Source organism: Caretta caretta, chromosome 1 (genome assembly GCF_965140235.1).
Source record: "Caretta caretta isolate rCarCar2 chromosome 1, rCarCar1.hap1, whole genome shotgun sequence".
NCBI lineage: Eukaryota > Metazoa > Chordata > Testudines > Cheloniidae > Caretta > Caretta caretta.
In genome coordinates this window covers 52,271,173-52,285,819 of record NC_134206.1, presented here as the reverse complement: position 1 = coordinate 52,285,819, position 14,647 = coordinate 52,271,173, and the positions used below count along the sequence as shown (strand labels likewise).

General features: G+C 44.3%; 1 protein-coding gene and 1 long non-coding RNA gene across 6 annotated transcripts in view; one reads left to right on the top strand and one right to left on the bottom strand.

Moving 5' to 3' along the window:
* The window catches only part of CCDC169 (coiled-coil domain containing 169), a 55,622-nt gene that overhangs the window by 14,146 nt on the left and 26,829 nt on the right, over nucleotides 1–14,647 (top strand). For 4 of the 5 annotated variants that reach the window (XM_075127987.1, XM_048847803.2, XM_048847795.2 and 1 more), the window contains 2 exons: nucleotides 8,668–8,766; nucleotides 8,981–9,034. In XM_075127987.1, coding sequence (XP_074984088.1) covers nucleotides 8,668–8,766; nucleotides 8,981–9,034 — 153 coding nt within the window. Of the gene's footprint in view, nucleotides 1–8,667; nucleotides 8,767–8,980; nucleotides 9,035–11,627; nucleotides 11,780–14,647 lie in introns of those variants that run through there. The other variant, XM_075127988.1, reaches the window with a different exon arrangement.
* On the bottom strand, nucleotides 246–5,763 carry LOC125635757 (uncharacterized). Its single transcript, XR_007356363.2, has 3 exons — nucleotides 4,640–5,763; nucleotides 734–791; nucleotides 246–533 (listed from the first exon to the last, which is right to left on the bottom strand). It is a non-coding gene; the product is annotated as an uncharacterized LOC125635757 (long non-coding RNA).

The following is a 14,647-nucleotide window of genomic DNA, read 5'->3' as shown; positions in this document are numbered from 1 at the left end:
TATCGGAACTTTAATTTTAAGAATAACTGAAACGTACTAACATCAAAAAATTGAACTGTGCACCAACATTGGGTGGACCAGCATTAAATAGTGTTACAGTAGATGACAGCCTTAGAATGTCAACCCTAGTCCTTTAGTTCAAAAGATTGAGGGCAAAGGCAAGAAAAACAATCACCATTCCAGGGGACATGCATCCATGCTGATGACAGGTTCTGCTTGATAACAATCCAAACCAGTGCGGACGGACGCATGTTCATTTTCATTAGCTGAGTCAGATGCCACCAGCAGAAGCTTGATTTTCTTTTTTGGTGAATTTCGGCCCTGGAGTGTTGCTCTTTTAAGACTTCTGAAAGCATGCTCCACACCTTGTCCCTCTCAGATTTCGGAAGGTACTTCAGATTCTTAAACCTTGGATCAAGTGCTGAAACTATCTTTAGAAATCTCACATTGGTAGGTACCTTCTTTGCCTTTTGTCAAATCTGCAGTGAAAGTGTTCTTAAAATGAACATGTGCTGGGTCATCATCCAAGATTGCTATAACATGAAATAAATGGCAGAATGTGGGTAAAACAGAGCAGGGCAGGGACATACCATTCTCCCCCGAGGAGTTCAGTCACAAATTTAATTAACACTTTTTTTTAATGAGCGTTGTCAGCATGGAAACATGTCCTCCGTAATGATGGCCGAAGCATTAAGGGGCATATGAATGTTTAGCATATCTGGCATATAAATACCTTGCAATACCAGCTACAAAAGTGCCATGCAAATGCCTGTTCTCACGTTCTGGTGACACTGTAAATAAGAAGAGGGCAGAATTATCTCCTGTAAATGTAAACAAACTTGTTTGTCTGAGCAATTGGCTGAACAAGAGGTAGGATTGAGTGGACTTGCAGGCTCTAAAATTTTACATTGGTTTATTATTAATGCAGGGAGGTTTTGTACATAATTCTACATTTGTAAGTTCAACTTTCATGATAAAGAGTGCACTACAGTACTTGTATTAGGTGAATTGAAAAATACTGTTCCTTTTTAACAGCGCAAATACTAGTAATCAAAAATAAATATAAAGTGAGCACTGTACACTTTGTATTCTGTGTTGTAATTGAAATCAATATATTTGAAAGTGTAGAAAACATCCAAAAATATTTAAATAAATGGTATTCTATTATTGTTTAACAGTGCGATTAATTTTTTATATCACTTGACAGCCTTACTTAATATTATTTAATTTATCAGTTTGTTCCAAAACCTCCTATATTGACACCTCAGTCTGGGACAGTTCCTCAAATTTGTACCTCGGGTGGCTCATGTGTGGGAATCTCCCGCAGATCCTTGGCAGCGAAGAACAATAAAAATAATTAACTGAGCATCTCTACAATGGCCTTGTCTTCCTTGAGTGCTCTTTTGATTTCGCACCTTGATCATCCAGTGGCCCCACTGATTGTGGGGCAGACTTCCTGCTTCTGATGTACTTAAATTTTTGCGGTTAGTTTGAGTCTTTTGTTAGTTGCTCTTCGAATTCTTTTTTGGTCTGCCTAATTATATTTTTACACTTGACAGTTTATGCTCCTTTCTATTTTCCTCAGTAGGATTTGACTTCCAGTTTTTAAAGGATGCCTTTTTACCTCTAACCACTTCTTTTATTCAGTTGGTTAGCCATGATGGCATTTTTTTGGTTCTCTTAATATTATTTTTAATCTGGGATATACGTTTAATTTGAACCAGCATTATGGTGTTTTTTTAAAGTTTCTATGCAACTTGCGGCATTTCACTTTTGGGACTGTTCCTTTTAATTTCCGTGTAATTAACTTTTTGATTTTCTTTTGTTCCCTTATCTGAAGTAAAATACTACTGTGGTGGGCTTCTTTGGTATTTCCCTCCTCCCTCCACCAGGATGTTAAATTTAATTACATTATAGTCGCTATTACCAAGCAGTTCAGTTATATTCCCCTCTTGGACCAGATCCTGTGTTCCCTTTAAGACTAAATCAAGAAATGCCTCTCCCCTTATGGGTTCCAGGCCTACCTGCTCCAAGAAGCAGTCATTAATAGTCAAATTAGCCTTCACTCCAGTGTTCTAGCAAGCTAATCTTAGTTAGCCCCTCACTGAAGGCCCTCCATCCAGACTCTTCACCAGTAAGGCCCTCTTAGGTCAGGAACCTCCTCAGGACTCAGCCCTCCGGGCATTACCTGGGTTCTCTCTCTGGACTCACAGCCCCTGGATAGGTCAAACTACTCCAGCTCTTCAGTGGAGCAGCATGTATTTCCCCAGTGACCTAGACCTTTGGCCGCTGTCTGGTAAGATCCTTTTGCTGGAATCAAGCCTGTCTATGGCTTTGCTCCTTGGGGATCCTGATTCCTTCAGGAACACCTTTCCTAGTTCTTGTCTGGCGAGTTCTCTAATCAGCTCCCCTGAGAAGTACTCCTGTTCTGGGGCCTAGTAACTGAGTCCTTATAAGCCTTTATTTAGCCCTGGTGCTCCTTACCTAATTAGCTGCCACCTAGGTACTTAAGCAATTAACTATCCACAGGTGGATCTGGGTTATTTTATTCTCCTTAGTGGAGTCTGTCACAGGTAGGCTGCGTTTCTGTCCCCTTCAGAGGGCTAGCTCTTCTGTGAGCTCTTGCTAGTCCTTGTTTCTTGCTGAGACTTCTCTACGCAGCCTGGTCTATGCTGTGTGTCTGTGTTCTTTGAGCTGTTTCACTTCTTTGTGCAGAAAGCTGCTCACATTGCTGTAAGCCTCTTGAGTTACATCTATTTCAATCCAACAAAATGGTTTTTTACCCATGAAAGTTTATGCCCAAATAAATCTGTTAGTCTTTAAGGTGCCACCAGACTCTCTTGTTTTTGTGGATACAGACTAACATGGCTATCCCCTGATATTTGACATCTGTTTCAATGAGTTTTTATCCCCTCCTTTCTCAGAGAGTTAATTGAAGGTGAACACACCCCTGAGGGGTTTAGCTGGATTCAGCTTGGCTGGATTCTTGCTTTATGCAGCTATACTTGTGGCTAGATGCACCATAGATAAGGTCTCAGTTGCTTCTTCAGTTACTCCTTATGTAGTAGGAGTTGAAGGTAACTTATGATCTACCCTAGCAGAGTTAGCTCTTAGGATATCTTCGAAGTTTTACTGGTTTAAATTTTATTCAGTCCATTTTCTGAAACATTATTTAATCTCTTCCAGTGTTTGAATATCTAGAGAGGTTTTTCACATAAGTAAACACATGTGTAGTCTATATTGGTTCCCTGCCTCGTTTAATACCCGAAGTATGTGCTCAAGAAGGAAGAGCTCTGCAGCAGAGCTTGCCTCATTCAGTGTTCATTGTGTGCAGGACATAAGTGTTTTGTCTAGCAAATAGTTCCTTATTATGGGAGGAGAATGATCCTTCAGGGACTTTAACCCAAGTCCTCTCCTCCACAAGCTCCCTGTGTGACCTTGGGTAAGTCATTTAGCCTCTCTGGTTCATTTCTCCATCTGCAAAATGGGGCTAATACTTCTCTACCTCACAGAAGAATTGTGAAGATAAATACATTAAATATTGTGAGGTGCTCAGATACTACCGTGATGAGGGCCATATAAATACTTTAGATATATTATAGAATTTTTTTCTAGACTTTTTTCTGGTAGAAAACATAAGAATTAGGGTACTACCAGAGGTATGAGCTAGAGTTATACTAGGAAACTGAACCATTTTGGAAAATTATTTTCAACAAATTACTTCGAGCTGGTGTTGAAAATGATTTAAGACCATGCTGATGAGTCAAATCCCTTCAGAAAGCATGTTACACAAATGCAGAGTGGAGCACCCAAAAGTAAGGAAATGCTAAAATTAAATTTGCTTGTGAAACCTTAACTCTGCCTTGTTTACACTCGGGAACTGAACTGTTGCAACTTAACGGTGCAGTGCATCAACACTAACCCTTCTGGTTTGGGTGCAGTTCTCCTCTGTACTAGATGCACTGCTGTTTATGAGCTACCTATTCCTCAGGTGCTGGACATGATGCACAATTTCCCACAAAGTAAGGTGTTAGGACTGTCTAAAGGAATTATGGGAGATGGGTCAAATCCTATAACTCACTAACAACAGCAATCTGTTTTGGCATCTTGTCCCAAAACAGAGAGTGCACTGGAGGTTCAGAGCATTTCTATTTGTTCAAAGAGCCAGATTTGTTCTTTAAGAGCTGAAAATGCAGAGCCAGCTTTCTGCAGAAGTTTGAAGGTGGTTAGGGTTCATATTTCAGTAGAGCACCAAGGTCACCAGAGAGTCAGAACAGAATCCATGAAATTTATTTTGCTGCTCCTGAGGAGATGCTCCAGCAGAATCCACCTCACATGACTGTAACTGACTCTGAGCGGGCCCTGTTTGACAGGGACCTGTACTAAGCTTGAGGGATCAGATTACTGCTGGTGGGGGCTTGGCAGAGGGCAGGCTATTTGGTTTTTTTTTTTTTGTCACATCAGGGGATGTGAGGAAGGGTCCTCAGTGTCTATTGAGGAAACTGAGTTGAAGTAAGAGAGGGACTTCTGCCCTCACTTGTGACTGTCTGCCTGTTCCTTAATAGCAGTGGCAGTGTTCATGTAGGCCTAGCCCTTGGCCATGCAGAAAAGTACAAATAATACATGGCATAATACATACCTTGTGTAGATGGCTCCCCATCTCGCAACGGTCCAGAAAATGCCTCTGATACCTCCTGTGACATATAGGTGCCCTCTCCTTCCTCTTTGAGCTTTAGTGTTGTCAAGGATCATTTCAGTCTCCATAGACATCCAGGAACTAGCATCTGTTCAAACATATGAAGGTGCAGCTACCAGCCTTGTTTTGATGCACCTTCAAGCCCTTAATTTTCTCTTTGTACTGCTGGGCCCGATACGAATTCACCTGTCAAAAGCAATGGTGTGTTGAATAGTCTGGGTTACCTGGGAGTGGATCCAACCATTGTTCAAGATCTGAATGAGTGTCCTGGGATCTACCTTGGGTCAGCTGCTAGCACAACTGTAGGATAGCTTCTGAGAAGAAATTATCCCAGATCCAAAAGCAAACTGAGTACTGGAACACAGTGATCTTGAAGAAGAGTCTGACTTTAAAAGTGCGGGATATGGGACTAGAGGTATGTACATGCCACTGTGTTCAATGAGGGACTTCTAGAAGACTTGAACCCTAGGGTCAAGTGGCCACAGAGTTCAGAAATTTGACCAGAAGAGCCACTAAAAAGTTACGCAGTTGCTCCGCTGCTGCTATAACTGCAACACCAGCACGTCCTGTCTTCACCAGCACTATAGAATGACCCAGTGCAGGGGCATGTGGTGATGCTTGGACTTGCTCAGAACAGTTAAAACAGTAGCATGAACTCCCATTTGTGTTGTGTGTGGGACACAAAGTATGTTACAAGTATGTCAGGTGGTTACACTCCCAAAATGCTGTCAGGTAGAGATTGCTGTTAAAACTTTCTTCCAAACAAAATTCAGTCTCCTAGAGTTGACAGAGTTAAGGCTTTTTCTTTCTCTTCCTTCTTTGATTCTGTGGGGACACTGATGTAATAATGAAGTAGAATACAGCGCTAATTGGATTTAGCCAAATTACCTCCTCATTCTGTCCTTTTCTTTTTCTCTCCAAATGGGCTGAATGTAAACACTCTAGGCTCCTAGATCCAATAATAGGGAGAGGTTTGTAATATGCAACACAGTTTCAGCTGCAGCTAAGGTGTTTTCACTTCCAATTTTAATTTAAAAACAATGTATTTTCATGTCTTCTCCAATGTATCTGTCATAATAGAAAACTAAAGTTAATAGCAGCTCAGCCATGGGTGAATGTAAAACGGCGCTGACTCACCACCGTGGTGGCTGCTGCTGGTCAGTCTAGGAATTAGCTCTTTCCAGCCTCAGAGCGCCTCCTGCTGGAGGGTGTCTCCCTACCGGTACCTGCTTCCTGGTCTCCACCACTATACTTCAGGCCCCATGTCCCTCCCAGCCCATGGTGCCCCTTCTCCTGGGTACTGCCCTGCAGCAGTACCCTCACACTCAGGGTTCTCCCCTCCCTGGGGAACCCCAATCCCTTAAACCCACCCCACCTCAGTGACCCACTGCCGGTCTTCATCTAGCCCCTTCCCTCAGGGGCAAACTGCAGTCTGAAGTGACCACTCATCATCGGCAAGGGGGTTGGACCTGCGTCTTCCTCCCCGGCTGCTTCCCCATAGCCCTAGTACCTCCTCCAGCCCTGAAAGCCAGGCCTCTGTGTGGGGGTTTGCCAGGCTGGAGCTTCCCCAGCTCCTCCTGCCCTTCCCCAGCACTGCACTGTCCAAAGTACCCTTTTCTCCTTCAGGCAGCCAGGTCTATCTCTCTCCAAGGCTGGAGAAAGACTGACTGCCTTCTGTCCCGGCAGCCCTTTTATAGGGCCCAGCCTGGCCCTGATTGGCTCCCAACCCTCTCCAAGGGCTGGCTTTTAACCCCTTCTAAACTGGAGTGGGGTGACTGCCCTGCTACAGTGAAGCATTCTTGAAAGCCATGGCTCTGCTGTCAATTTCTGTTTTTTAAAATCAGCAGGAGGAGTTATTTCAACGTGGTAGCAGCTTTTAACAGCACTTCACCTTCAGCCAAACCACTATTAATTCTTGACTCTAATGAAAATCATTCACAGGGAAAGCTTAATAGTATCCAGGAACATTTTTATGGAAAAGAAGGGACACAGCTTTATTAACAATATTACTGTACCTAAAAGAGAGAGACCTTGTCAATCTGTTTGCCTGCTGTGACACTATCACTCAAGGATAGGACAGACCAAATTATGGGGCAATTACTTCCATATGTCATCTATAACACTGCTTCCTAAAGAGGCCCCATCCATGGACTCTCTACTGTCACATACTGGGAGCCAGCTTTCTGGTAATGGGTCAATCAAACTCCCTTGTAGCTCAGTCTTATGTGAAACTGAGCTATTATCACATCGATTGGAAGTAGTGGGGCTTTACCTTACAGATGCTACCCCTTTCTATTCCCCCCACTACATGCACGGCTGAGTATCAGGTAGTCACCAACCCTACTGATCCTCTGAAACCCTCAGAGCTAACTTCTGCAAAGAATGTATGCTATCACAATGGCAGAGAAGATTTGCAGCATATGCTATGCAGCCATTAGTATTATGGTAGTGAGGAGAGGCCCCAACAGAGATTGGGTCTCCACAGGATAGGCCGGAGACAGTCCCTGCCCCAAAGTGCTTACAGATTAAATAGGCCAGACAGTCAAAGGATGCAAGGAGAAACAGAGGCATGGAGCAATGAGATGAAGTAACGTGCCCAAGGTTACACAGCAGGTCGGTGGCAGAGCTGGGAATAGGACCCAAGTCTTCTGACTCCTAATCCAGAGCACTGCCCACTAGACTACAAAATTGTATCAGAATCACACCAGGCGAATACAGCACAGAGTGAAAAAATAACATGTGAATGCCAGATAATCCAAGTAATTCTCCTCCCTTCCCCCCACAAACTTGATACTAGATACAAGTACACAAAAGATACAGGCCTTCCCTATGGTTATCCCTTTAGAGCTAGGTTGTTGTGAGTTATCTCAAATCAGGACATGTAGTTCCCCAAGCAAAGCCGATTGCTGCCTTGGCAAGTAGTTTCCAAGTGTAGGTCCAGCTGGGACCTGGAACCTCCAACCCAATGAATTGCAGCCCAGGGACCGGACCTTGGTTACAGGTGAGGGGCAACTTTGTGTGGCCCCGTGCAGTTGAGCAGAGTTCTCAGGAACCGCTGAGAGTAGCAAAGCCAGAACTAAATGTGTCTCATTTAAAGAAACTGTGAAACTGATAGCAGCATGTGATCCATAATGTCTGTCTCTGCGTAAATCAGCAGGAGCCATATAAACAACAAGGGAGTGATGAGCATAATTAAGGCTAAGATTTTGTCATGGATATTTTTTGTAAAAGTCACGAACAGGTCACGGGCAATAAAGAAAAATTCACAGAAGCCTGTGACCTGTCCCTGACTTTTACTAAATATATCCATGATAAAATGGGAAGGGACTGGGCAGCTGCGGGGTGGCTGGGATCTCTGGGTTCCCCACCACCCGTGGGGGCTCAGAGCTCCAGGGTCCCCCTGCCACCAGCAGCAGAGGGGAGCTGCAGGATCCCCCTGCCCCTTCCCCAACAGTGGGGAGCACTGTGGGAATCCCCCTGCCACCGCTGCAGTGGGGAGCTGTGGAGGTCTCCCTAGCCCCCATGGTGGCCGGGGACTAAGGGGCTCCCCCTGCCCCCCCCCATGGCAGCCAGGGAGCTGCAGGGGTCCCTCTGCCACCATGGGTGGTGGGGGACTCTGTGGTCCCCATGTCCCCCGCAGCAGTGGGGAGCTGCGGGGTACCTCCACTGCCCATGGTGGCTGAGAGCTTGGGGGCCTGCTGCCTTAGGCAGCTGGGGTACCTTACTGCTCCCTGCCGCTGTGGGATGCAGCGGGACCCTGCAGTTCCCAGCCACCAGGGCTGAAATCACGGAAGTCTTTGGAAGTCAAGGGTTCCATGACTTCTGCCACCTCCACGACAAAACCGTAGCTTTAAACATAATCTCACAGACCTTGAAGATTGTAACTCAGAATCTAGATTGTGATAACAACCTCTATCATTGTTCAGAACAGGAATATTTGTAACCTATTGATTTTATTTATACAACTGCAGGGTTCCTTAAATCAGCTTCTTAAACAACTAGAAGAGGAAAAGAGAAATCTCCAGAACCAACTGAAGGATTATGAGCTTAGACTGGAACAAGAAGCAAAGGTCTGTTACTTCCATATCCGTCTAACCAGCCCTTTTTAGAAGCTGTTATGCTGTCTGAAATGTCTAAATCATTGGTGTAGAGAATGTAATGATTCCATGAAACATAAAATGAAAAAGTCCTGGGGTGGTACGTATGTTTGTTCTTTCCCTTTTGATTAATCATGTTAATTGTTTTGTTTGATTGTAACCATTTACCCATTATTTTAAAATGTAGGCTTACCATAAGGCTAATGATGAACGGCGCATGTACTTAGCAGAGATCTCACAGGTAAGTAACAAAAACTTTTCAACCTAATCATCTTTTTCCTCCCAAGCTGGTACTTGAAGATCATTACTGTTTAATTCTTTATTTTTCTTTATCTTTTCTCCTTCATACAAATCTGAGTTTTATTCCAGCCAAGGAAAGCCAGGCATAGTTCCTTTCAGAGCCAGGCCTCAGTTAGCTGGAGCGATTGCTAGAAAGTGATGGAAGTCTTTTTGTCGTGTCTTCTCTCTCTGTCTGCCACTTTACACTAGACTTCTTGACTTAAAATTTCCCACCCATTATATTGCTGGTGGGAGACAAGGCATGATGGCTAGTGGAGCTTTAACCATTATAAAGTCTAGCCCTCCTCTGAGCAGAATAGGGTGGCACCGAGGTTAAAATGCCAGCAGACAGTCTATACCTGCACATCCACTGTTACTATCATGGGTAGAATTGAGCTGGTGGCAACAATGGTGGAAAGTCTTAAGAATAAAAGTCCAGTGTACCCATCCTATCGAAGGGCTGACTACACTGCCCCTATACAGCATCTAGTCCCTGCTGACCCAGATGTAAAGAACTAAGCTCAGGTCTTATATACTCAGATTCCTGTATTGTAGTATGTTGTACAGTTCTTAAGATAGTTCTTGGTCTGACTTCAACTTTTTTTTTTAAATATAATAATGCATGTTCAGCCAGAGCATTGTTTTTGCTAAATATATGCCATAAGAACGACCATCTTGGGTCAGACCAAAGGTCCATCTAACCCAGTATCCTGCCTTCCAACAGTGGCCAATGCCAGGTGCCCCAGAGGGAATGAACAGAACAGATAATCATCAAGTGATCCATCCCCTATCGCCCATTCCCAGCTTCTGGCAAACAGAGGCTAGGGACACAGTCCCGACAAGGGTGACAATGACAAGGTGACAAGGGTCACCATGTATGGTACAAGAGGTCACCATTACCAGGTGACGTGTCTTGAGACCACATGAAAGTTTCCCTAAATGTGCTAAATACAGGTTTTTCCAACCTTTATTAGAAGACAAGCTCTGCTGAGCCACTTGTTCTTGATAATGTCATATTAACTGTCATAGTCAACACCAGGGGACCACTGTGCCATCTAATTCTGTTCGGAGCATTGGATTGATTTGTCTAGGGTTGACCATGAACACAGCCACCGAACACTTTTACACACCATGGAGCCCTAGTGGAGCAGTGCAAAGTCCCAAATGCACAGAGATTGTGACAGCTGGATGTGTTGATCTGTTGATTTAAATAAAAGCATATTAGCTCACTGTAAGGTTTTGCATTAGTATGCAAGTTTGAAGTTGGAGTACATATTGCTTTTGGGTATCTAATGGAGATGGAAGTAAGAGCCTTATTACTCCTGGAGGTTTTCTGGACGTGCCTGCAGAAAATGCCCCCCCTCCTGCAGAATTCCTGTGCTTCCCTGCAGAAAACGGCAGGGAAGCTGCACGGGGGGAGGGAGGCTGGGCAGGCAGGTATGGGGAAGACCATGGGCACAGGTTTTGGGGGGGGGGTAGGATTCACCTCCCAAATAGAGGCAAGGCATGGGAGCGCACACAGGGTTACATGCAACTTCCCCCCACCGCATTTCTGCAAGCGCAGAGCTGCCCAGTTGAAGGAGGCTGTGTCTCGTCTCCGCTGACTCTGCAGCTGAACGCCCTCTCCTGAGTCCTAGTGCCAGTCGGGCTCCCCTTCTGTGTGCTGGGAGCCTTCCTGTTTTCTGTGCAACAGTGAGTGCCCGTGGTGGGGCTGGGAAAGAGGGGGCAGGGGAAATGAGGGAAGGGGGGTGAGGGGGTGGAAGGAAGAGGCAGTGAGGAAGGAAAGGGGTTGAATAGGGCAGAGGTAGGGTAATATGGGAGTGAGGGGAGGGAGTTGAGGCATGAGGCAGTGGGGGAGGGGGATGAGATGGGGAAGAAAAGGTGATAGGGGAATCGTGGGAGGAAGCGGGAGCCCAACATGCGGCTTCCCCTCGTCAGCAGCTGGAGCTCCCCCGTTAAGCAGGCCCATCGAACCCTCACCCTGATACCTACACCTGGGCACCCCCCTCATTCCCCGACAAGCCCCCTACACCCAGACTCCCATCCCACTGAGCCCCAACCAGCTGCACCTGGACTCCCACCCCATCAAGCCCCACTCCCCCAGCAACCAGACCCCCACACTGAGCCCCCCACACCCAGAACCCTCCCTGCTGAGTCCCTGTGCATCCAGATCTCTGACTGAGCGACCCACACCCAGATTGCTCCACACAGAAACCTCACACCCCACACCTAGATCCCCCCCACACTAAGCCCTTCCACAGATCCTGCTGGGCTGAGCCTGCCCATTCACACTTGGTGCAAAGGGGCAGGGCTCCGGGATGTTTCTGAGGCAGGCCCGGCCCTTGCACTGTGTCAGGGTTGGGTGCAGCTTCACTGCCGAGTCCCTGTACTGAGGGAGGTGAGGGCTTCAGGGTGATCTCCCACCTGAATGCAGCCAGTGGCCTGTGCTCCACACTGCCATGCTGGACCCACATTTATTTGTTGACAAATACAATTTGCAGAATTTTTCAGAATTTTAAAATATTGCGCGCATAATTTTTATTTTTTTGGTGCAGAATTCCCTCAGGAGTACCTTATGAAGCACTGGAGCGTGTTGTTGACAGCATTGTAGACAACATGAAGGTGGAAAGGAATGCAGGATATTTTCCCTTAACTTCTTTTTTCCATACTTGTAAGGTTTGGGTGAATGGGGTATGTCCTGTTACACCCATAACTGTCACTAAGCAGTTTTTGTTTGATATTATATTTAATCTGACGATGTTACCAAATCTTCAGTTTTTTGTTTTCTACTGATTTTATGCCTTGGTAGATGTATGCAGTGGTGTAGCTGTGTCAGTCCCAGGATATTAGAGAGACAAGGTGGGTGAGGTAATATCTTTTATTGGATCAACTTCTGTTGCTGATAAAGGTATTACCTCATCCACCTTGTCTCTTGGTAGATGTAATAAGTTGTAAAATTTGTCATGGGAAGGTTATGACAGCAAGGTAGTGAAAAGTGGAGACATTTGATACCTGAGAAGCGATAGAAGATGGTTTGGTGTACTGGCACCTTATGGGGATAGTTGAAGCACTAAACACCAGGGAAAAAGCGAAATACTGCATCTCTTCACCGCTCCCGCATGCCAAGGATGGAGCTGACTTGACATTTTGAGGGGACAGGAGAAGCTTGAACTCCTAGGTCAAGATTTTAAAACCTGGATGTCTAAATTTAGGCTTCTGGAGCCATATTTAAATACCTCAATGAAAATGTCCTGATTCTGATTTTTGGAAGTACTGAGCACCCACGTTAAAGTTAATGGCCACTTTTACTTTGTTGACGAATGATAGATTTAAGAGCTTAACTTTGGGCAACAGGTTTGGCATACTCACCCTAGACCTGACTCCAGCAATCCTTGATAGAAACCAGTGTTCACACTATTAGAGCTGGTCAGGAATTTTTCGATTCAATCCTCTTTTGGATGAAAAGTGCTGATTCATCAAAATAGAAACTGTTTGCAAAACCAGGTCAGGTTTCACAAATTTCCCAACTCAAACAAAGTAGAGGAAAAATATTTCAAAATTGTTGAAATGTTTAGTTTTAATGTTGTTTTTTTTTAAATGAAAAATTCTGATTCTGGTTTGAAATGATTTTTTGTTATTAAATTTAAGTCATTAGACTGAAAAAAGGTTGAAATTGAAACCAAACATTTTGATTGATTCGGGGAGCGGGAAATTGTTTGGTTGGGGTCTTTTTTGGTTTGTGAATATTTTCAAGATTTCTACTCTTCATCTTGATTCAAGATGGGGAATATATTTCAGATTCTTTAAAAATGTTTGTGGGACAGGAAAACAGTTTCCTACCCAACTCTACCCATTATCCCTGCTGTAGTATTCGCTATTGTGTCCAACACTGATGAGATTACTGTGTTGTTGTAGTTGGTTGTTTCTGCTGAAATGAACAGAGCAAAATAGTGAACAGTATTGACCATAGACTTCAGCATTAACTTCCCTTTGAGATGAATTGGCCATTTCACACCTTTGAGTTATTGTTGTCATCTGTCTGCAGGCTCAGGATGACAATACAGTTCACATTCCGAAGAGGTTCACAGTAGTAAGGGCTAGGTCTTATTGTTTTTCTAAAATGAAAGATAGATTTTTATAGCATAGTTGGATTTATTCTGCCACAAATTATGTTGCTGTGGAATTGTCAAGGTTCCTCCCCCACTCTGAACTCTAGGGTACAGATGTGGGGACCTGCATGAAAAACCTCCTAAGCTTATCTTTACCAGCTTAGGTCAAAACTTCCCCAAGGTACAAAATATTACACCCGTCGTCCTTGGATTGGCCGCTACCACCACCAAACTAATACTGGTTACTGGGGAAGAGCTGTTTGGACGCGTCTTTCCCCCCAAAATACTTCCCAAAACCTTGCACCCCACTTCCTGGACAAGGTTTGGTAAAAAGCCTCACCAATTTGCCTAGGTGACTACAGACCCAGACCCTTGGATCTTAAGAACAATGAACAATCCTCCCAACACTTGCACCCCCCCTTTCCTGGGAAATGTTGGATAAAAAGCCTCACCAATTTGCATAGGTGACCACAGACCCAAACCCTTGGATCTGAGAACAATGAAAAAGCATTCAGTTTTCTTACAAGAAGACTTCTAATAAAAATAGTAGTAAATAGAAATAAAGAAATCCCCCCTGTAAAATCAGGATGGTAGATACCTTACAGGGTAATTAGAGTCAAAAACATAGAGAACCCCTCTAGGCAAAACCTTAAGTTACAAAAAAGATACACAGACAGAAATAGTTATTCTATTCAGCACAGTTCTTTTCTCAGCCATTTAAAGAAATCATAATCTAACACGTACCTAGTTAGATTACTTACTAAAAGTTCTAAGACTCCATTCCTGGTCTATCCCCGGCCAAGACAGAATACAGACAGACACACAGACCCTTTGTTTCTCTCCCTCCTCCCAGCTTTTGAAAGTATCTTGTCTCCTCATTGGTCATTTTGGTCAGGTGCCAGCAAGGTTACCTTTAGCTTCTTAACCCTTTACAGGTGAGAGGAGCTTTCCCCTGGCCAGGAGGGATTTCAAAGGGGTTTACCCTTCCCTTTATATTTATGACAGGAATATACAGGAGCCTATAATACAAATTGGAAGTTACCTTGAAAGCTTTACGTTATAACACCTCTTATTCTGAAAGAGATCTTACTTCTTAAATAATATAAAAGTAGTAGGTTAGCATGATACTCCAGAACTCTGTGCAATGAAGTGACTGTCATTGAATTGCCAGTATAGCGAACTGGAGTGAAAGGTTGTAATTAGCAGTGTTTCCATGTGTTTGCACAGCAGGCAAGTGGTTCACTGTGCGTAGTCATTGCTGCCTTAGGGAATGGAGGAAAATTGCTGAAAACAAATTTGCCGTCTTAGACCAGTAAATGCTGATGAATCTGGGGCTGGAAACATGAGGACACTGTGGGAGGAAGACAGTAGTAAGTTAGGAAATAGTGTTGTTATGTCAGAACATGGCTAATGAGTGTAGATTGTTCTTTTTAGTTTTCAGAGTAGCAGCCGTGGCTAACCAGATG